Source organism: Castor canadensis, chromosome 17, assembly GCF_047511655.1.
Source record: "Castor canadensis chromosome 17, mCasCan1.hap1v2, whole genome shotgun sequence".
Taxonomy (NCBI): Eukaryota; Metazoa; Chordata; class Mammalia; order Rodentia; family Castoridae; genus Castor; species Castor canadensis.
In genome coordinates, this window is record NC_133402.1 from 12,181,249 (window position 1) to 12,205,281 (window position 24,033).

At 47.4% G+C, this 24,033-nt stretch overlaps 1 protein-coding gene across 1 annotated transcript in view; it reads left to right on the top strand.

The window, feature by feature from the left end:
- Positions 1–24,033, top strand: part of Bmerb1 (bMERB domain containing 1) — a 99,450-nt gene that overhangs the window by 51,094 nt on the left and 24,323 nt on the right. The window contains exon 2 of the mRNA XM_074059310.1: positions 8,509–8,632. Coding sequence (XP_073915411.1) covers positions 8,509–8,632 — 124 coding nt within the window. The remainder of the gene's footprint in view (positions 1–8,508; positions 8,633–24,033) is intronic.

Below are 24,033 nucleotides of genomic sequence, written 5' to 3' on the forward strand. Positions count from 1 at the left end.
AAAATAGCTCAGTGGCAGAGCACTTTTCTAGCATGTGTGAGGATCTGGGTTTGATCCCTAGTACTGCAAAAAAAAAAAAGTCATTGTAAAGACATACTGGGAGCTGGGCACCAGTGGCTCACGCCTGTAATCCTAGCTACTCAGGAAGCAAAGATCAGGAGGATCGAGGTTTGAGGCCAGCCCCGGCAAATAGTTCACAAGACCCTATCTCTAAAAAAAAAAAGAAAAAATCACAAAAAAGGGTTGGCAGAGTGGCTCAAGGTGTAGGCCCTGAGTTCAAACCCCAGTACCTCAAAGAAAAAAATAAAAAGAAAAGAAAAGAGATACTGGATACATGACCCTATGGACAGGACATGGTGGGGTGAATTTTATGTAGCATTTGGAATTTTGGAAGCTCTGGTGGGTAGACTTTTGACCTACAGAATGGACCCTCAGATCTGGATTACAGTGACCTCCACTAATCACATATGACCTTATAGATTATTCTAGAAAGAGAGGTGATACTGGGAGAACATGGCTGGAATAGAGACTACAGAAGACTTTCTTTGGTCCCCATCAGTCTAACCTCCCTCCTCTCCTATATTTAAACGCCAAGTTCCTAGGAAATAGCCACTGTCAACTTGTCCCCTGAGTGGCTTTGTTTTCATGATAAATGACAACCTGCCAGCACATCCCAGCCAGGCCTGGTGCTCAGTTCTTGTTTGCTGCTGCTGCAGAGTCATGCATGTCCCTGGGGTGGCATTTGGGGATAGAAAGATGGATTTAGCTGCCTCTTCCCCCAGAAGTGACTCAGCTCCTGGAACTGCACTGATAGCATTGCCAGTTGGAGCTTGGGGACTTCTAGGCCTTAATGCTTCACTCTCAGCTGACAGCCTCAGAGTGGCCATGTCTTCCAACCAGCCTGGACTGGTCCTTCCGGCAACTCCGATCTCCTGCCAGCCTCAAGATCCATTTCTTGGCACCTGTTGGATGCCTGCCTCCTAGAGGGGGGAAGTACGGTGAAGGGAGCACCCGAGCATGCTAGGCTCTGTCACACAAATTCAGACTGCAAACAGACCAACCATGGAAGAGTCTCATTTAGTCACACCGGTACCAGAATTTGTCCTTTCTTTTTTCTGTGATACTGAGGATGAAACACAAGGACTTTGTGCATACTAGGCAGCTGCTCTGCCACTTGAGTTAGACCCCTAGCTATTTTGTTTTGTGTTTTTGAGATAGGTGCTTGCTGAGTTTGACCAGGTTGACCTTGAATTTGAGATCCTCCTGCCTCCAGCTCTTGAGTAGCTGGGATTATAGCTTTACACTAGCATTTCTGAGTTTAAAGACCTCCTTTCTTGAAGGTCCCTGGACACAACTACCTAACCTAGGTTTACCCTAATCCCTGAGGTACTCTTTTTTGGAGGGGGGGGTACTGGGGCTTGAACTCAGGGCCCACACCTTGAGCCACTCCACCAGTCCTGTTTTTTTTTTTGTGATTGGTTTTTCGAGATACTCTCTCTCAAACTATTTGCCCAGGCTGGCTTCAAACCTCGATCCTCCTGATCTCTGCCTCCTGAGTAGCTAGGATTACAGGTGTGCACCACCAGCGCCTGGCTGGGGTACCCTTTTAACAACCTTCAGGATAACCACCATATGTAATAACGTTTGAGAACACTTACATTTCATGTACCTAAAGTAATACAACACACAAGCAGATGATCCCTGATCCTAAGTGCTTTAGATAAGAAGTGTTCCAGATTTTGGTTTTTCATATTTTGGAATATCTGTATAGGCTTCATTGGTTGCGCCTCCCTAATCTGGAAACCTGGAATCCAAAAGGCTTTCTGGTCTTATGCTCTTTTCAGATCATTTCAGATTTTTGAATTAAGGCTGATCAACCTGTGTTCAGTGTTTTCTGTTGTTGTCATGATAATGGCACTTTTCAAATCTGAAGGTGATCCTTAAATGAAGATGATAGGTTACAAGGGCTTTGAAGTAGCACAGACCTTACTTTATTTATTCATTTTTGCAGTGCTGGGAGTAGAACCCAGGGCCTTCCCATATTAAGCAAGAGCTCTACTCCTAAGATGCACCTCTGACAGCCAGGTCTCATTTGAAATCTCAGCCCCATCACTTCTTTTCCTAGCCTCAACTTCTTCATCTGTGAGATGGGAGATAGGGCAGGGGTTGGCAAGCTTTTTCTGATAAAGGCATGGTGGTCGATATTTGAGTCTTTGTGAGCTATGAGGTCTCTGTTGCAGCTGCATAATTCTGCAACAGAGCAGCCATGAATAATATGTAAATGAGTGAGCATGACATGTCTTCCGACAAAACTGTGACATCAGGCACAGGGCTGGATTCCATCTTCTGGGTGTTGTCTGTCAGTGCCTAGGGAGTTGTAAAGATTACATGAGCTCAGACTTCCCAGGAGCCTGGTGCCATGTGCCTGGCATTTGAGTGCTTTCTACGGGAGGAGACTCTATTTCATATCTGATTTGAGCTTTAGACTTTGCTTCTTTTGCTAGGGGAAGGAGAACATCCTTGAGCAAGACTTTCCAGAACCATTCAGCCCCATTCTCTGCCCCAAATCCGAGTTAAATGCCACACCTGCAGTTTGGCAGCCACCGCCTCTGCCCTCCCCCGAGGAGGGAGGTAAAATGCCAACTCGTGGGGTGTGATGAATTCTCTCTGCCCCACGCCTCACCCCAGGGTGTGTTGCCATTTTCGACATCTGTCCCCTAGAAAGCAGGTTGCCCATCTGAACCTCCTGGTGGAAAACGCCAGGAGTTATATTCACATCCACAAATGTGATTTAACGTTTTAACTCTCGCCAGGATGTGGTGTACTGTGGTTAAGGCACATGGCTGGGGATGGGGGCTGGGGAGAAAGACAGCAAGCCCAGGATCGAGCTGAGTTTGAAATCTGTCTTTGTAATGTTTTGGTCTTGTGATGTTGGGCAAATCATTTCCTCCTCTAAGCCTCAGAGTTATCAACTGCAAAACAGGGACTACATAAGACACATAAAGCCTCCATCACATGGTGACCGTGGAACTCTATATTGTCATAAGAAAGTGATGGTAAGAGGCAAAAAGATATCGGAGGCCATGCAGCTGGTGACTAGATCACTCACTCTGGCTGGCTCTCTCTGGACTCCCTACCCCTCTGGCTACTTCTTGGGCTACCTAGTGAGACCCTGTCTCAAAATAAAACAAAAATGACTGGAGCTCAGTGGTAGAGTGTTTGCCAAGCATGCAAAAAAGCACTGGGTTTATCCCCAGCCCCCGTCCCCTCCAGCCCCCAAAAAAAGAAAAGAAAAATTGTAAGTCTAAGCACCATAAGTTAAGGTCTGTCTACAGTAGTTAGTGTCCTCCTAAAATTCATATCCACTCAGAACCTCAGAATGCGACTTTACTTGCACATAAGGTCTTTGCAGAGGTAATTACAATAAGGATGGAGAAGAGATCACACTGGATTGGGGTAGACCCAAAATCTCATGAGATAGAAGAGGACAGAAAGGGACACCAAGTCAGGGGGAGGATGGTCACATGAAAACAGGCAGAAGTTGGAGTGATGGAGCCACAAGCCAAGAGTTGCCAGGAGTCACCGGGAGCTGGGAGAGGCAGGAAGGATCTCTCCCTGGAAGCTTTGTAGGGAGTTGTTGACACCTTGCTTTTGGACCTCTGGTCTCCAGAACTGTTAGAGAATCAGCTCCTGTGGTTTTTCACGCCCTCTGGTTTTGGTGGTTTGCAATGGCACCACCAACAATAGGGGTATCGACTTAGATCGCCTGTGTAGACCCCAGGCAGCAGCATGGGGGCCCAGTGTGAATTTGGAGGTGGCTATGGACATGGGCTTTGCAATTTCTCTTTCCAGCTCTGAGCCTTTGTTTCCTTCTTTGTAAAAAATGAGACCATCCGGTCCTGCTGCCTTGTGGCAAGGACTAAAAGCAATGGTGGGCAAGCAGGTCTCCCAAAGAGCATCATGGCCAATATACTGACCACGACATGCTTGGTTGATTCAATCCAATCCTCACAGCTGCCTCGGGGAGAGGAGGAGCCTCCCCTCCTCTCATGTTACAGAGGAGAAACTGAGACCACAGAGCTGGGACTTCATTTTTTTTTTTTCTTTTGGTAGCATTGGGATTTGAACTCAAGGTTTCACTGCTTGCTAGGCGTGCACTCTACCATTTGAGCCACTCCCTCAGCCGGAGCTGGGACTTCAAATAAGGCCCAAATAAGACTCCAGAAGCTCCCACCCACCCCAGGTCACTGTAAATTGCCCCATGCTCAGTCAATGAAGCTGTCTCTCTAACCCAGTTGGAGCTTAGCACACAGTAAGGCTCAGTTCATTGTAATGACTGTAATCTCCCCCTTCTTCCTTCCTCAAGCCGAGTCTTATGGCCCCGATCCCAGAAGCCATCTTGGCTTGCTGTCTGGAGCAACAGAACCCAAAATCTGATTCCTGGGGTCTTGAAGCAAACCTGGTGGCCCTAAGGAGAATTCTGTCTACCTTTTCACATGGAAAGAGACCTATGAATCCTCTGTTATATGCATCTCCCCCTTCCCAAGTCCCAGCTGGACACTGCCCTGGTCTCTGCTTTCCCTCCTCTTTCTGTCACTCCCCTCTCTCTTCTGTCTCTCCCTCTTCACTCTCACCTGGCACCAGTTCCAAAGGACAGCTTGACCTGCCGTTTCCCTGAGCATGAGTCTCCTGATTCCACATTTCCCCCTTTATCTGCCTTCCCTCTCTTCCTTTCTTATAGACAGTTGGTTCATGTCACCTCCCCAGGTCAGCACCATCCTACGCTGTGTGTGCTGGGAGATCTTGGAGCACTCTGGAAATACACAGACCAAAAAGTCATGGAACCCAAGAGAAGGGGACCTGCAGTAGGGTGATGACTGCCATGCCAAAGTCCCTTCCCAGCATTGCTTGGCCTTTTCCATTACTGTTGTCATTGCTTCTCTTATATAAAGTGGGAGTTATCTCCAAGGGAGGCATTCCTTCCTTCCTCCCTCCCTCCCTCTCCCCACTCTCCCCCATCTCTCTTCCCCCTTCCTCCCTCTCCTCCTTCCTTTTTTTTTTTGGCAGTAATGGGGATTGAACTCAGAGCCTTCTGCTAGGCAAGCACTTTACCTGGAGCCACTCCCCCAGTCTGAGGCCATTTATTTCAGTGTGAGAACCAACCACAGGGAAGTGCCTTTCTCCTTGAAGATTTTGATTGGTGGAGGGAGACAGGTAATTTTAGCCCCTAAGGTGGCTAGGAGACTGAAGGGTATGCAGCTTACAAAAAAATCCAATGTCTACAGAAGAACTCAGGGCCAGAGAGTCCCACAGAAGGAAGATTGTGTTGCAGGGAAGGAAGATTGTGTTGCAGGGGCTGCTGGGAGTGGGTGCTGTTCCATTATGCCAGCAGGCCGCAGCTGATGTCAAGAAAGTCTGCATGTCACAGCGTCCCCAACCCTGCACAGGTGTGCGGGGTCAGGGCTCCAGGCCACAGAGGGAGATGGGTGGAATGAGGGCAGCTTTCCAGATCATGTATTGGGGTGTAAGGAAAAACACAAACACAGAGGTGCAGAACTGAGTGCCAGCATTAGAGGGTGGTTCGGTGTGGAAGGAGGTGGCAGATGTGGCTGAGGTGACATTGCCTTCTCCCCTGAGTTGCCCCTTTACCTGTAAAGCCTGTAGACCATTGCATCCTTGAAGACTTCGGGCTTCACTCTGGAAATGTAGCCTGAGGAATCGTGGGGACACTCCCCACAGGACTGCATGTGGTGGGGACAAGTGAGAACCCTCCTTAGTGTGCAGATGGGAAATGTAATACAGCCACAAATAGAAAACAACCCAGGCCTTCACACTGCTGCTGAGGACATCCAAGGACAGGCACCAGTGTTCCTGATGTGCTAAGTGAGTGCAGAAAGAGCAAGAGCGAGGCTCTGGGTTACAAAAACCAGCCCTATGAAATGAGGAAGATACATGTTCACATATACTTAAATATCCATTTATATTTATACACATGTACAGGCATGCGTATACTAACATTTGAGCTGCTGACATTTCAGTACACAGTTTTTCAGTCTTTAAAAATTTTTTTAAATTGTGTGCATATACATATATAATATATACAATGGGAAAGGGTGCTAAAGAGATCACAGTGGGGGACAGGTGGGAGGAGGAGGGGAAAGGAGAGGGGTCTGGTGGTGAAGAAGATCGAAGTGTGGTGGTTTTCTTTAAATATTTTAAATAAATAAATATACATATATGTTTATATATGAAGATAGCAAGTTGAAACCCACCAAATACTGGTTGGAAAAGGAGAGCTGGGACAAGGGTTAAATGAACACAGTAGAGGGGCGAACTTGTTCAGAGTACACTGTGAGCACACACAGAAAAACCACAGTGGGACACCTTGGTAATGTCTGCTAATAAAAATAGTTTTAAAAGAAATGTAAACATAACAAAATTGTGTGTGTGTATATGTAATGTTATTTATTACATATACAACCATATAAAGAGGCTGAGTTATCCCTTATCCAAAATGCTGGGGCCCAGAAGTGTTTCTGTTCCGTTTTTTTCAGATTTTGGAACATTTGCATGTGCATAATGAGGTATCTTGGGGATGGGACCCAGGTCTACACACGCCGTTTGCTTATGTTTCATACACATGTAGCCTGAGGTCATTTAATCGTGCTTTAATGCGCCTGCATTTTGACTTTGACCTGTCACATGAGGTCAGGTGTGGAATTTTCCACTTGTGGCTTCAAGTTGGTGCTTGAAAAGTTTGGGGTTTGGAGTATTTCAGATTAGGGATCCTCAGCCCATACCATCCCGCACACATGCATTCTGTCAGACACACGCACACTGTTATGGACCAGAAACTCTTATGTTGAGACCCTGGCTCCTAAGGCAGCTGTACTTGGAGCTGGGGCCTCCAAGGAAAGGTTAAATTCGGTCACAGGGTGGGGCCCTGATCCCATGGGATTAGTGTCCTGATGTGAAGATGCACCAGAGAGCTGTGCTGCTCTTTGTCTCAGCCTCCCACCCATACACAATGACCAAGGGGCTATGTGGCCCTTGGTGAGAAGGCCGATCGCCCTCACCTAATACCACCCTCTTGCACTTCCAGCCTCCAGACTGCGACAAAATTCATTGCTGTTGTTGAAGTTATTCAGCCTTTAGTATTTGGTTGTGGCAGTCTGAGCAGACATTCGTACACGCATATATGACACATATGATTTCTTATGCATAGTTCTTACATGCGACATATAGATAGAAGCGACGACAGATGACTGCAAGGACATCCATCAGAGTGTTTGCAGGGGTTCTCTCTGGGCTGTGGGGATATGGATGACTTCTTACCATTCTTTTTTGCACACCTGTGTTATTTGAATTTTCTACAACAAACTTCTGTTACTTTCTATCGTGTCACCACTATTTACATTACTTAGTATTGCTGTAAGGTCATTAGCATAGAACTTTCCTCTGCTTAGAGTCCTCCTTGATCTTCGAGGTCAGTGTGTGCAAAGTGGCCATGGTCAAGGGGACAGAAGCTCCGAGATGGGGACAGGCTGAGACTGATAATGCTTTAAGCAGGTTCTTTGTGAATCTGCTGACCTTCTGCTTGCAGCCTCACAGGATTCCCATGTGTCTAAGTCCATTTTCTGTTGCTGTAACAGAATACCTGGGACTGGGTAATTTATAAAGCAAGGAGGTTTACTGGGGCTCACAGTTGCAAAGTCTGGAAAGTTCAAGACTGGGTGGCCTCGTTCAGTGGGTGCCTCGTGCCAATTCACATGGCAGGTATATGCAGGCAGGAAGGGTAAGCCGAGAAAACTGAACTCATTTTCTTGCTATATATATATATTTTTTTTTTTACAGTACTGGGGTTTGAACTCGGGGCTTTGAACTGCTAGTTAGGCACTGCACCGCTTGAGCTGTGCCCCCAGCCCAAATATTGTGGTTTTAATTTATTTTTTGGTGGTGGTTGTGGTACTGGGGTTTGAACTCTGGGACTTGCACTCACTATGCAGGTGCTCTACCACTTGAGCCACTCCTCCAGCCCTTGAACTCTCTACCAAGCTGTTCTTCTTCACATAACTAGGAAAGTGAGAACTTGGGGATTCGGCACTTAAATACCCCATCACTGCTCACAGGCCCCACCACCTCCCAGCACCATTACTGGGGACCAAGCCCCAACAAGAGCCCCACATTTAAACCACAGCTCCGTGGGAAGTGTGCTTCCCAGCTTCCAAAGGACCCTGTACAAGCACACATTTGTAGCACAGGTCAAGGCCACCGTTGTAAGTGACGGTCACTTGGGCTGTGCCCTGGCCCAATAGCACAGTGTGTCCTGTGGTAATTCTTTTTTTTTTTTTCTTCCCTTGCTACATAGCCCAGGCTGGGCTCTCGATCCTCCTGCCTCAGCCTCCCAAGTGCTGGGACTACAGGCATGCACCACCATGCCTGGTAGAAATTCTTGAAAATCCACGTGGCCCGGGGGTGCTGACATCTGCGTTTTGTGTCTCTGCGCAGATCAGCTGGACATCATCTCCATGGCGGAGACAACCATGATGCCGGAGGAGATTGAGCTGGAGATGGCGAAAATCCAGCGGCTGCGGGAAGTCTTGGTGCGGAGGGAGTCTGAGCTCAGGTTCATGTGAGTGCTTCGAGGAAGGGTGCGGAGGAGGGAGGAGGCGTGGGGACGCCACCATTACTGATGGTTACTGTGAGCCAGGCACTGGCTGAAGGAGACATACATCTATTTTTTGAAAAAACTCCTTTGATTCTCACTACAACCTAGAGAAGTGGGTACTGTTGTCTAGTTTCTATTTCCCTCTCCCGGGGTCCCTAGCAACCTCAGAGCCTCCAGAGCCCAGCGTGCTCGAGGAATTGTAAACTTAACGCACAATTTTATAAACGGAGTGTAAAGGCGTGGCCTGGCCTCCTTCTACCACCTTGATGCCTTCGGGGCTTGCAAGGGCCTCGGTTAGCAAGGCTGAGGGGTAAGGTCACGTCCACTGCTATAGCCAGAGGCTCCAGAACCAAAGGGAGTCCACAGCTTTTCTTAAAACTGAAGGTTTTTAAGAAGCCAAGCACACGTGAAGTGCACACCTGTAATCCCAGATACTTGGGAGATGGAGGTAGGAGGATTTCGGTCTAGACCGGCTCAGGCAAAAACTTGAGACCTTCTCTGAAAAAAAAAAACAAAAACTAGTGCACAAAAGGGCCGGGGGTGTGGCTCAAGTGGTAGAACACCTGCCTGACAAGATTGAGACCCTGAGTTCAAACCCGGGTGCCATATTGAAGGTGCACTTGTCTAAGATGAACTCAGATCCTATGGGATCAGGGGATGTGGTTGTGTGTACGCAGCCAAGAACAGCACACAGCACAGCCACTCCGCAGCAAACCCAACAGGACTGCAGAAATCTGGGCCAAGATAACGCGGACCCCGCAGAGGCATGGCTTGTGGCCAAATTCCCAAGCAACCTTCCAGCAGGGTCATTGGACCCAGAGTCTGTGTGATTTAAACTATGAAAGGTTAACAAATAAAGTTGGATTTGTGCTGTCCTAAAAAAAATAGAACCAGACAAAAAAAGAGGTGACCTGGCTGAAATGCAGGGTCATGGCTCCTCCAGGCACACACTCACCCTTTCTTTCCTTGCTGTCTCCCAGCGACACTGTAAGGCTGGGGGTGTGAGCACCTGTCTGAGTGCTGCTTGACAGAGGATCACTTCAGTCTGAAAGTGCTCAGGAGGACCAGAGGATGCTTCTGCTGCTGCAGGAGCAATGGCTGCCACTTTGTGTTTACTGACCTCCGTATTATTCCTGGCATATGGCACATAGCAAGGCTTAAGGACAAGAATCGCTGACATTTATTAAGTGCTAGCTCTGGGCCAGGCACTGCACCAAGCTCTCAACTTCTGATCTCACTGGGTTCCTTCATTGAGTTCATGAGCCCCACCACTTAGTGACAAAAGCCAGCAGTAGCTATTTGAACAAATCAAATTACCTAAAAGATACAGGCTGTCAGCGTGGTCAGACACAGAGCAAGGGCTCAGCTGCACTGACCAGGGTGAGCACCTGCATCCCAAGCCCGGAGAGCTCACCAGTGTCCTGCAGGCAGGAGAGGATGCAAAGAAGACCCACCCCAGTCCAGCCTTGGCCGGTGTGCAGCCTGCCCAGAGGAGAGCACCAGCTCATCTGCTCAGATTCTCAGGGTACCGTAAGGATGACCAGGGCAGAGCCCACAGCTCACTACTCACCCATCAGCCTCAGCAGGCTGGGAGCCAAGTTCAACTCAGCTCTCCCAGAGCTGCTCCACCTGTAGATGTAGGGCAGGTCCTCTTCTTATTCCATCCTGGACAGGGAGATATTAGAGTCACAGATGGCATCTGTTGATAGCCAAGCTAGGAGGCAGTGAGGGGGGTGTTTATGAATAAGGGAATCAGTGAAAGAAGGGGGGAGGAAGAGGTGGGGAGGAAATTAGGAAAGAGGGAGGGAGAGAGGACATCTACCAAGATAATCCTCAAAGAGGAGTCCACAGAGGCAGGGACCTTGTCTGTCTCCCTCACTGTGTCTACCAGCATCTTTTTCTATTTTGGTGGTACTGGGTTGGAACTCAGGGACTCTTGCTTGCTAGGCAAGTGTTTTATCACTTGAGCCGCGCCTCAGCCCTTCTGTTTTCACTTTGCTTTTGAGAGAGGACTTTGTTCTTTTTCCTGGGGTCAGCCTCATTCCTTGATCCTCCTGCCTCTGCCTCTGAGTAGCTGGGATGCAACACTATGCCCGATCTTTTCCAGCAGCGTAAGCAGCTCCTGACGCTTATTAAGGCAATTAAATTAGTGATGTGTGCAATAAATTATTCATTGCACATCCCAACCATCCCCCCCCACATACATATGCATGACAGAGAGAGGGTGAGAGAGACCTTTTGGCATAGAGGAAGAGGAAGACAGACTTTTCAGGCTCAGAGAGGAAACTCTGAGTGACAAGAACGTGACGGCCCTTGGCTGAAAAGGTTTCACCTGTAACACCCATGATGCCATTGGTTTGGTCCCACCTGCTCCACGGACCCCACGGGCTGTGAGTCAGCCTGTGGTTCACAGCTGGGGATGTCCTGGTTTCCAAGGGCTGCTGTGTGCTGATTCTCCAAGACCGAGTCCACCTCCCACCCCTCTGGGACCCCCACCTCTGCCCCTCCTCTCCTGCCAGCAAGGTGAAGAAATAGAAGGGGGCAGTGAAAACTCAGGTGTCATCCTGCCTCTCCCACGTCCTTGGTCTATGACCTTGGGCCAGGACAGAAAACACAGGAAGTGCTGTTTGCCAAGGGCCCATGCAGTCACTCATGAGAACCCCGATAAGGGTGGGTTCGGTTCCTCCCACTTTACGGATGATGGCACTGAGGTGAAAGAGGCCAAGTGACGTGTTCAAGATCAGTATGAGTGGTAGAGCGACTGCTTTGAAGAGCAAAGTCTTGAGTTCAACCCCCAGTCCCACCAAAAAAAAAAGAGATCAGTATGAGGCAGAACCAAGACTCAAGCCCAGATGTTGGACTTAACCCCAACCTATGCTGCTGCTTTTATTTATTTATTTTTTGTGGTGCTGGGGTTTGAACTCAGGACCTACACCTTGAGCCACTCCACCAGCCCTTTTTTGTGAAGGATTTTTTTCAAGATTGGATCTCATAAGTTATTTGCCTGGGCTGTCTTCAAACTGCGATCCTCCTGATCTCTGCCTCCTGAGTAGCTAGGATTACAGGCGTGAGTCACTGGTGCCGGACTTGTGCTGTTACTTTTATTTCCAACTCAAGCACCCCTTTTTCCTAGAATATAAAGGCAAACCTGGTTGGATGCCCAGAGCCACAGCGGCTTTGCCTTGCTTCACCATCTTGAGTTGGAGGCAGTGGGAAACTGAACGGATTCACTTTGGGTTTTCCTGTGCCCTTTCTTTGGATGGTACTGTACCAAGTACCTGAGGCAGTCAACTTAGAAAAAGAAAAGGGTTGTTTTGTCTCATCATTTTTGAGGTGTCAGTCCAGGATCAGTTCACCTCATTGCTGTGGGCCTGTGGCAAGCTAGACACCATAGAGCATGTTACAGGGCAAAGCTGCTCACCTTGTGAAACAGAGGAAGAGAACGGGTCTCACAGTCCCTTCAAGGACACACCTCCAATGACCAGAGACCTCCCACTAAAGCTTTCACCACCTCCCAGTAGCGCTAAGCCGGGGACGATCTTACCACACGGGCCTTTGGGGGACACCCAAGATCCAAGCAGTAGTACCCATGATTTATTTTGGAGAACTCAGTGATGACCTCCAGCTTAGTCCACATCTGCCTGGAGCCCTATTCCTACAAGGATCCTCCAGGACCACAGTGGGTGGCACTTTTTGAGCCATCACTGTGGGCCAGGCGGGAGCCAAGCCCTTCGTGCACCTGTCACATAACCTTGGTCTGGTGCTCACTAACGGAAGGATGGAAGAAGGATGGACCAGATCAACTCCCAGCACTCCTGCATGAGGTCAAGTTCACAGACCTCGGTCAGGTCCCTAAGGCTAACCATGAGTGCGCTCCCTGCTGGTGTGTGTTTTCCCCACTCCGAAAGAACGTCCAGCACAACTTCTCTCCCCGCCTTCCTTTAGCCTGTCCTCCGCCTTCCACCTTGCAAAATGGCACCACGAGATGTCTGTCCTGTGGTTTGGCGATGTCATGAACTTTCCTGGAACAAGTCAGTACACCCCTGGGTCTCCCGAACCTGTCTCTGCACTGGGCGGCAAGTGTCTGAGAGTAAAGCCTGAGGCTGCCACCCACGTCCCCATCCCTCCCACAGCTGCCTGTCCCCCGGCCTCTCCCATCCTGTTCCACTGCAGGCAAGGACTCCCAGAGGCTGCCAGCCACATCAGACTCATTTTCTCACCTGCATCCCGCCTCTGAGTCACACTATTACCTTTTCATGTCTCTTGCAGCCCCTGGTTGGCCGGCTCGGCCATCCTGTCCCGCTGTGGACCTGGGTTCCAGAGGATTAAGTATCGTCTGCCTCTGAGTGGGGTCGGGCTGGTTATCTCCATTTTCTACCTGCTCGCTGGATTTTCATAAAAGGCACGTGTGGCCTGTCTCTGCTCGCTCTGGGCACCAGCAGCTTTCAATCGGCCATCAGACCCTCAGCAGGCAGGCGTGCAAAGGGCACATTTCAGGGCCACAGCCCTGGAGAGCCACTATTTCCAGAGCCTGGGATCGAACTCTCGAAGCATCATTTTATTAAGAAGTAGCTGGCATGATGGAGGTGAGGCCCTGGGAACCCGGCAGAGGTCCAAGGAGGGTAACGGAAAGTGCCTCGAATATTTGCTGCATCTGGGTGTTGTTCTAAGCATTGACTCATTGACTCCTCGCCACAACCCTGGAGATAGATAATAGCATGCACTCTCGGCTCACAGATGAGGGAACTGAGGCACAGAGAGGTCAAACCACTTGCCTAGAGTTATGATGGTATAGCGCAGGCTTTTTGAAGCAAGTCCATCCAGCTATGGGGTCTCTCAGCTGGTCTTGGAACTAGTTCTCCTTTTCTTTGGTGGGGGGAGAATAGTACTGGGGATTGAACTAGGGGCCTCACACTTGCTAGGCGAGTGCTCTGCTCTTCCTTTTCAGATAAGGTCTTCTGATTTTGCGCAGGCTGGCCTTGAACTGTGATCCTTCTACTTCTACCTCCCAAGTAGCTGGCACCACAAGCATCTGCCACCACACCTGGCTTGTTTTGAGACAGGATCTCACTTACTTTTGCACAGGCTGGCCTTGAACACAGTCCACCCAATCTCTGCCTCAAGTAGCTGGGATTACAGGTGTGAGCCACCTTGCTCAGCCCCAACTTCTTATCAACTGTGTGACCTAGAGAAAATATTTTGCCTTGTGAAAGGTTTGGTTTTCCTATCCTTACAAATGGGGACTCTGATGTCTCCCTGGCAATGCTGTAGCAAGGGCCAAAAAGAGATGACACATACGTGATATTTCCTTCCCATCCCTCCTTTTTGTGTGTGTATTTGTTCTTGTTTTGGGGTGCGGAGATGGAGCCTGGAGCCTTGTGCATGCCGGGTTTTGCTCGGTGCTGGGGGGTGGGGACATTTCCAGGACCGCTTAGTCATGTCTGAGAACACTCAGAAGACAGTCCTGTCCCCAAGAGAAGCTGGGCTTCAGAATGGCCGTCCTGAGAGTCCCTGGTGACATGCTGACTCTGACTCTGACTCAACCGTTGAGTCTATGGGGCCTCAACTTCATTATCAGGATTTTTTGAGAACATTTGTAAATTTGCATTTCCGTTTCACCTTTCATGAGCTGGTGATGCTGCAGGCTGTCTGGAAGAGCTTCACACCAAGGGCAAAAAGAAGCACTTAAGAGTGTGTTACTCCTGTTGCATGCTGGTTTTAAATAGCATCTCCTAAGAACAGGTCACCATTGTCACTGGATCAGGTGGGAAGAGCTGCTCTTAATTGCAAAAGATCTAAAAGGCAATTCATCTTGGACAAAATATACAAGAATTTGAGGGGTAGGGAGAGAGGAGGCCTTGAAGGAACAGGAAAGGCTTGGAGAAGCTAGAGGAGAATGTTCCAGGCGAGGCCCCTGAATAGAAGGCTCCACCTATGGGATTTCTGGGTGTACTGAGACTGAGGCCAGTGGGGATGAAGGCTGATGAAGTGGAGAGAGAAAGTCCCTGAGTTCGCAAACTTCTGCAGTTCTAAGTCGTCTACTGTGGTCAGAACAAGGTCAGAGAAAGGAAACACGTCTCTCTGGAAACTTTGTGCTACCACAAATCTATTTCTTTCTGTTGGTTCCAAGGATCTTCTCTGGACCTTCCCGACTCTGGGGAGTTAGGAGGGAGATTACCACATGGGACCATCTATGTGTCAACTAGACTGGGCCACAGGTCACCTAGACATTTGGTCAAACATGGTTGTGGGTGTGTTTGTGAGGTATTTTTGGATAAGGTTAACATTTGAATGGTAGACTGACTCAAGCAGACTGTCCTCATGTAGGTGGGCCTCATCCAATCAGTTGAAGGCCTGAATAGAACAAAAGGGCTGAGTAAGAGGGAACTCCATCTGCCTGGCTGTGTGAGCTGGGAGGTTGATTTTTTCTGTGTCTCTAGTTTGCCAACTGCAGACCTTGGGAGAGTCGGCCTCTATATCGGATGAATCAGTTCCTTAGATAATCTATTTGTCCATATAAATCCTGTTTTTGTCTTTCTTGGAGAACCCTAAAGAGCCCTGTATATTCTCAGGTATTTCCATCTGGATACTTTGTGTAGTTAGCAAAGACCTAGGTGGTTGGAGAAGACTAGATTAAGATGAAGGGAAACTGGCTCCATCACTTTAGAAAACAGTTCAACATTGTGTATTAGGCTGTCTTTTGTTACTATGACAAACTGCCTGAGGTTGGGTATTTATAAAGAGAAGCGATTTGTTTAGGCTCATGATTCTGGTCCAAGGATGAGGTGCCTAAATCTGGTTATGCCCTTCTTGCTAGCAGGTCCCACAGTAATGCAATGTAACATGGCAAGGGACAGAAAGCGTGTGTGTGCCCCTGCTCTTCTCCCTTCCTCTGCTTATAATGCCACCCATATTCAGTCATGGGGGCTCCACCCTAGGACCACCTTCCAAAAGCCCCACCTCTAACCACCATGCTCCAATTAAGCATCCACCCTCTTAATGCCACACAATGGGGATTAAATTTCAACACAGGAACCGAGTGGGACACACTCAAACCACATCCTAACCCTAGCACCTCTTGACCTAGTAAAGAACTCACTGTGTGACCTGCGGTTTTGCTCCTGGGCAGATCTGGAGCTGTGCAGTGTAATCGGTTAGCCAGTGGCCTTGTGTGGCAACTTCCACTTGAATTAATTAAAATTTAATAAAAATTTAAAATGTAGCCTCTCAGTGGCCCTAGCCACATCTCAGGTGTCCATTGGTATATTGTGTCTAGTAGCAATTTACTGGGAAGCACAGACTTTTGTAGGATGTGTCTGTTGTTACAGAAAGTTATACAGGGCTGAGCGTAATGGCTCACGCCTGTAATCCTAGCACTTGGGTGGCTGAGGTAGAAGGATCACGAGTTAGAGGCCAGCCTCAGCAACATAGCAAGTCCCTGTCTCAAACACAAAACAAAACCCAAAAACTAAAAACAACAAAAAATATGTATAGTTCAGTGGATTGGACAGACAACCATTATCACCATCGTCCTTCTCTTGTAAAATGGAAGCCCTGCACCCATTAAACAGCAGCTTCCCTGGCTCCCCTCTGGTCTTTGGCAACCCCAGTTCTACTTTCTGCTTCTGTGATTTTGATCTACCTCATAAAAGTGGGATCTTACAGAATTTGTCTTTTTTGACACACAGCTCTAAGGGGAAAAATAGAGAGAAAGCTGGAGTAATCAATGTACAACATCTAATATCGCCAAGATTCATTACACTCAGTATGTCCACCCCAAATCCATGATCTCTCCCACCAACCCCCATCCCTAGCAACTGTGGCTCAGCAAATAGCCTGGCGCCCCCATCTATCTGTGCAAACCCAAAATTTGGAAATCAGGTGTCATCCTTGACCTCCTCCACCTGCCACGCCACCCAGTGAGTCCACTACAACTTTGTGAGTTTTTGGCTGGCCACTGTCCTCCATCTCCATGGCCACCAGGTGACCCCATGTTCCCATCTCTGTCTCAGTGTGTGTTCCATACCTTTCTCTCCCACTGGACGTTGATCTTGACAAAGGTCAGCCCAGGACCAGCTGTTTTCACTCCCACCAGTGTTGGTGTCACCTGGCATATGGCCAAACTCAGTGTAGGATTGATTGAATGAATGTGCCAAGCCATTCTCCTAGTGCCAGACCCAGTTCAAGGGCTCCCTGAGAGTAGCAGGTGTGGGCAGCATGGCTCTCTGATGGCCAGGGAGGACAGTGCACCCAGTCCTTAATAATGCACAAAGGGACACTACAGCTTGCAATGTAGACACTTCATTAAGTGGATTTGTGTCCTGTGACCAAAGTGGCCAAGTGCACAAACCTGGTCTTTACATGACACGCTTACTATCTTATAGCTCAGGAGGCCAGAAGTCTCAAGTCAGTTTCACCAGGCCACATCCAGGTGTCAACAGGGCCTTGCTCCTCCCAGAGGCTCTACAGGAGAGTCCTTTTCCTTATTCTTCCAGCTTCTCATCTTTGCTTTCCTTGGCTTGTGGCCCCTTCATCCATCTCTGAAGCCAGTGTCATAGCATCTTCAAATCTCTCTCAGCCAAGGTCATCCTGTCACATCCCTCCTGTGCGAAATCTCCCTCTTAAAGGGACACTTGTGATTACACCCACGGCCCACCTGGACGATCCAGGAGAACGGCCCCGTGTGAGCTTCTTGCTTTAATCACAGCTGGGTCATTCCTTTTCCTATAAAGCTTGTGGTTCACAGCCTCACCAAGACGTGGGTAAGGATCTTTGAGGACCATTATTCAGTCTATCACATCACATTGATGAACAGCTGTTCACTTAAGGGCAAGTCAAAAGCTGGACTCCCATGTGACAGAGACAATGACAGTGACAGAAACGTGTATGTGAGGCTAGGGGCGGGCGGCACACATTTGGAGAACCCTCACTGTTTCATCTCGGGCTAGCTTCTCATTTTTTGAGTTCTCCCAAGAAAAATGATGAAGGGGTTTTTGTTTGTTTGTTTGTTTGTTTGTTGTCTGCTTGTTTCTGGAAAAGTGGGGGGTTTCAGTTGCCCCAGGGGTTGAAAAGCACTTGTCCAAATCACTCGATCAGAACTGAATCAGGTAATGGTTGGCGAGCCTCCTTTCCACATTTTCCTTCAAATAAAACACTGGCTCCTCCTTGAGATCTTGGGGTGCTCAAAGAGGAAGGGGAGTAAATAAAACCACAAACAGCTCAGCAGGTGCATCTTGGTGTCTTGGGTCTGCAGCTGGCTTCAGCCACCAACCCCTCACCCTTAAGACAATATCCTGCTCTACTCACATCTCCTCTCCCCTCCCTCCCCCCAGTACTGGGGTTTGATACCTGGTTTCCTCTCCCAGGCCAGACCTAGCTGGTGCAGACTGGCTCAGCCCATGCCAGTCAGAATCTCTCTTCCTGGCACCAGGAAGGCAGTTTCTCAGCCACCTGGTTCTCAGCCTTGACAGCACTTTGGAATCCCAAATGCTGAGACCTGGGTCTCACTCCCAGAGGCCAGGTTTTCAAGGTGTGGTGGCCAGAGCATCAGGAGTTTTCAGCACAGTAAGAATGAACCCAAGAACCCTGGTCCATCAGCTGCTTACAGAGAATCATCTTCTTTTCTTCCACGATTTTTCTAGATGAAAATTGGCCTTTAGAAAGTATCGTATCTCATCCCTGTTAGTTGACTTCCTGGCATGACTGTAGCTGTCTCTCGCTCCTTAGCTCAGAATCGTGATTGGAACGAGAATGAAATGATGTTTGTGGTCTCCTGTGGTGAATGAGAATTCTCATGCCATCTGTTGCCCTCATCACATCCGTTATCAGATTCCATTGATTACGCCTTTGATTGAACCTGGTGCTATATTTATCAAGAAAATTACAGTTATAGCTTTCATGCAGCTTATGTCCCAACGCAGAATTTGTCATCATTCAACCATGATTGCTTCGCTCTTCATTCTGTGCCCATCTGCTACTGACCTCTGAAACCCAACACATGGTCTCCTTTGTGTTTTATATTTTAAAGAAATTTGAGTGAACAAGCTGAGAGCTTCCTCACTGAACTGCTGAAGGGTCTCAGAATTAGAGTGCTGTAATGATGAAGGTGAATTCAATCCCAGCTCTGCTCCTGACTGACTGTGTGTGAGCTTTAACCTTCAGATTCCTCATCCGTAAAACTGGTCCAGTACAGTTCACATTTGCAGAGCTGGAGTGAAGATTAAGTGAAGTAACGCATGACAGAACTTAGTGTAGAATGCTGAGCTCCTTGGAACTAGCTAACACCTCCTGATATTAGCCATGAGAGCTCTTGGGAAGTTTTCCTACAACCTATGAACGTTGCAAAGCTGTAGTTTGACCAAAGACAACCTGCGATCTCAATTTCACTTTGATGTGTGGTTTCTGCAGATGGAGTTTGGTGAGCTATGCCTGGTCTGTATGAGTGGGTTTTTTGTTGCCGTGATAAAATGCTGGAGATGAGCAATTTAAGTGAGGCTTGTGGTTTCAGAGGTTGTTAGCTCTGGTCACTTGGCCCCATTTCTGAGTAAATGGCCAGACTAAACCTCATGAAAGGGGGTGGTGTATGACTGAGCAAAGGTGCTCACTTCATGGTAGCCAGGAAGCCCAGAGCAAGACAGGAAGGGCCAGGCACTCCCACTGACCGACTTCCTCCAGCTAGGCCCCACCTCTTTTTTCCTCTTTTTATTATCATATCATTGTTGTACTGGGGGTACATTGTGACATCTACAAAAGTTCTTACCATATACCATAGTTGAATTTACCCCTCCATCATTCTCCTTTATCCCCTCCCCCCATTCCCGAATAGTTTCTCCATTTTTATACATGACTGCATAGTATGTGCACAATATTCACCCTCCTGCACCCTTTCCCTATCTCCTCCCTCCTCCCACTGGTACCAACCCTCATACTGGACCTGTTTAGCCTTCCTGTTCTCCATTTTTTTCAAATGATATTTTTGTTTGTTTAAGAGAGCCATACAGGGAGTTTCCTTATGACATTTCCGTGTATATATGTATTATAACCCAAATTGGTTCCCATCCCCTCTATTTTTCTCCTTTCTACTTTAGTTCCCTTCTTATGGTGATTTCAACAGGCTTAAAACTTCTATATCCTTTCTTGTGTAGGAAGTATATCAACCATATTCACCCTCTTAACTTCCTTTTTTTGCCTCCCTCTCCTGTTAGTGACCTCCCCTCAGCGTGACCTGTTTTTCATAATATAGCTGTATTTGTGTTTTAGGCCCCTCTTAGTAACCCATTTGTTTATGAATCATCAATGGATTATTAATCCATTGATGACATTAGTGCTGTCATGATCTAAGCAACCCCCAATAGCGCCACCAGCTGGGGGCCAAGCCTTTAACATATGAGCCTGTGGGGAACATTTCACGTTCAAACCATGACAGGGTCGTTTAGAAGGCTCTCAGCTGGGAGCTCTGCATCCTCCCTTCCCCTTGAAGATAGTTATTACTCATTACTATTTTGTGTCTCCGAGTATTCACACAGCTTCTAGGCTTGTTAAAACTGACCTTGAGTTATTCCTGAAGGAAACTCCATCTGATCTGAGAACAATCAGTCAGTCGGTTTCAACCCAGGCTGGGCGGTGACAATTAGATTCGGGGAGCCTTGCTCCTGAATCATTAGCTGTCCAGAGGAGTCAACCCTCTGGCCATCTGCTGACTGCCATTGCTCTGGTCACAGTTGAGCCAAGTTGAGCAATTTCTTCTTCCCCCACAGCTTGCTGTACTGACATAGTAGACCAGCAACTCCGAGTGGTCACGGGGTCCATGTTGTAGCTAATAGACCATTGCACTTGGAGACAGGAAGGAACCTGGTGGCTGTATGAATTTAAGTGACTCAGTTGGTCCATTTTTCCCCAAATGAGGAACACCCTGGGATAGTTTTAGATCATATTTGGAAAAACATTAAGAATTAATTTTTAATGTCTTTTAAGAAAAAATATTAGTTTTCTCTTTATGGTGCTGTAAAAAATGTGAATCAATATTAAGAAAAATGGTAATAGATAGATAACAGTAAAGAGGAGCTTGGTGGCTCACACCTGTAATCCCAGCTATTTAAAAGGTTGAGATCAGGAGGCCCATAGTTTGAGGCCAGTCTGGGCAAAAAGTTTTCATGATCCCATTTCAACAGAAAAAAGCTGGGTGTGGTGGCACCCACCTGTCATCCCAGCAATGAAGGGAAGCTTAAAATAGGAAGACCTTGGTCCAGGCAACCTGGGCAAGTGTTGCCATGGTGATATGTAAATAACCGATGCTTAGGAAGCACTGACAGCCCCATGGAGCAACCTTGTTTTCCTTCTTACTGAAAAGGGCCACGGGGAGAGCTCCTCTGTGGTTAGTGGGAGGTTCAAACACAGCATGAGGCTGCGCGGTTAGTGGTCAAAGTTATGGACTTTGCTTTTTGTCCAGTCTGGGTCCCAACAGAGACACTAACTAGCTGTGTGACCTTAAGCAAATTACTTCACATCTCTATAACTTGTTTGTGTGGAGGTTTCTGGTACCACTTCTGACATTAAAGTGTGTGTGTGTGTGTGTGTGTTTTCTGACACCAAACACATCATTTTTCTATACCAGTTCTCTGATTTTTGGACACTAACTGGGTGCCTAACAACCTGATTTTGACACTGTCTCCTGGAGCTTGTGTCAGACTGCACCACTTAAAGGGCTCTGTCTCACAAGACTGCCCTTGCCTCAGGTGCCTCTTACAAGCCCCTGGCTATCCTGGTTTCTGCCTGCTGACTACAAATTCAAAGGTCACTACAACCGCCCTTTAGGTTTGATGTTGGCTGGAGTGACTTAGAACTTAAGAAAGTCCTTTACTTACACTTCCTGGTCTAAGTATAAAGGATACAATCCAAGAATAACCCAGTGGAAGAGTCACGTGGCAGGGGGAGATAAAGGCAGGGGAGCCATGTGGAGTTTCTCTGCTGTCTCTGGCTGTGCCACCCTCCCAGTACCTCAGTGTGTCCACCAACCCCACCTTCAGCTCCTTGTTCAAGAGGTTTCATTAACTCCATCGCCAGCCCCGTCCTCTCCCCAGATATCAGAGGGTGGGCTGAAAATTCCCACTCTCTAATCACTGGTTTGGTCTTTCTGGCTACCAGTTTCCATCCTGAAGCTGTCTAGGGACATCACCCTGAGTCACCTCATTAACATAAACTCGAGGGTGGTCAAAAGGGGATTGTATGAATGATCACTTAGAAAATTCCAGAGGTCTTTCATATCTGCAAAATGGGTCAAACAAAAATTGAAAAAAAAAAAAAAGAAAATTTCAGTGGTCAAAGGCCAGGAGTACTGGCAAATAACTAAAATCCCAGCACTTGGGAGGTTGAGGCAGGAGAATCACTCACAAATTTCAGTTGAATATGTTTCTAAGAAGACACAAGATCCTTTATTGTGCTTTTGAAGTACAAATTAACTAAGATTTGAAAATAAGGAAAGAAGGTAGAGACCTATGGCAAGCATTTTCCATATCCTTTGGGGGCATTGTGTATAGGCCTGCCCAATAATTATTTAATGGGAGACTATATAATTTTGCTATTTGCTATTTTATAAGAATGTCAACATGATGAATTACACATTAACTTGTAGATTTCTGTCCAGTAGAAAAGATAACCCTAAGGGATTTAATTTGCCCAGTGGGCAACCTAGCAACCTTATCCTAAGATTCTTACAAAATACACTATAAATCCAGCTCCTCAAATGCTCTTGAAATAAGCTTTACTGCCTTACTGGTCCCTTCATTAATGAGTTACATAAATCTTTGAGTCGTGTTATCACAATTTAAAATACACACTACTTCAGCATAATCATAGTAATGTCTAACAGAGTTCTTTGTGCCTATAATTTAGTTCACTGAGAAGTCACAGAATACCTTTTTAATGTAAGACACCACGTTGGGTAGTACGGGGAAGAACCAAACAGACAGGTCCCTATACTCAAAGATTTCATAATTACTTCTGGGGCAATGGGAAGTATAGCACTTACTCCTTACACTGTGAGAAAGAGAAAGGCAGCTCCTAGCAGCACTCACAGCTTGACCAAGGCATTCCACAATTAAACACAAATAATTCTGTAGATCTCCAGCACCAGACAAGGCCATTTTGAGACTGTGATAGATCAAAACAAAAATGAGATTATTTTACAATTGTGTCCAAAAGCAGATAAAAATATGAAATATGGTTCAAATCACAGAAACAATTGGCCCATTTTGTGTTGGTATAACAAAATACCTGATCTGAATAATATATGAAGAAAAGAGGTTCATTTGACTCATAATTCTGGTGGCTGGGAAGTCTAAACAGCACGGTACCAGCACCTGGTGAGGGCTCCTTGTCAGTGTCACAACATGGTAGATGGCATTTGATGGTGGGAGCATGGGTAAGAAAAAGTGAGGTCACACAGCAAGAGAGAAAGACTGGGCATGATAACCTGCCCTTTCAGGAAATAATCCACTCCTGTGAGATCCAAGCCATTTCCTGAGGCTAACCCTAGTCCCTTCACTGTGGTCATCGTGACCCATCAAATCCCATGAGACTCCACCTCTTAAGGCTCCTACCATCTTTAACATTAGGGACCACCCTTCCAGCACTTGAACTTTTGGGGGAGAAACCATAATTATACCCATATCCGAGCCGGTATGAGTGACTTGCTTCTTTATCACTGTTCTTCCCACTCTACAGGAAAGATGACTCAGTCACCTCAGGGAATACTCACCTTTCCTAACAGCATCCAGTTCAGAGCAAATGACCACTTTTTTTTTTTTTTTTTGGCAGTACTGGGGTTTTGAACTCATGGCTTTGCTTTGTAAGTGCTTTAGTGATTGAGCCACACCTCCAGTGGACCACTTCCTTTAAACTGCTCCCAAAAGCACCTAACACAATCTTGTAAGCCCATTCGAACACCATCTGACTGATATTTTCTGTGTAGATTTGAATCAGGGACAAGCTAGGCAGGTACCAATCTATACAAGGTGCTACAGACTCACCAAGGTGACCTAAGATAAAGAAAGCTGTCCCTGGCAGAACTCCCCTTAGAGAGAGGACTTGGTGTGGTTGGCAGGGACACTCTGATGAGCCAGTGGACAGAGAAGCCTATTTCAGTTAGGGTCCTGGGCTGCAAACAACAGAAATCTGCACTGCCTAACTTGAGCAAAATCTGGGATTTAGTAGAGGATTACAGGTATGTGTGGGCTGGGCCCATACAAACAAAAGGAGTCTGAAGAGACAGGCTTGGAAAATGGGTAACGATCAAGACAGCTCCATAGACTGACCACAGAACCTACCTGGTCAGAACACCACTGCCACCATTGCTGGACCCCACAAAC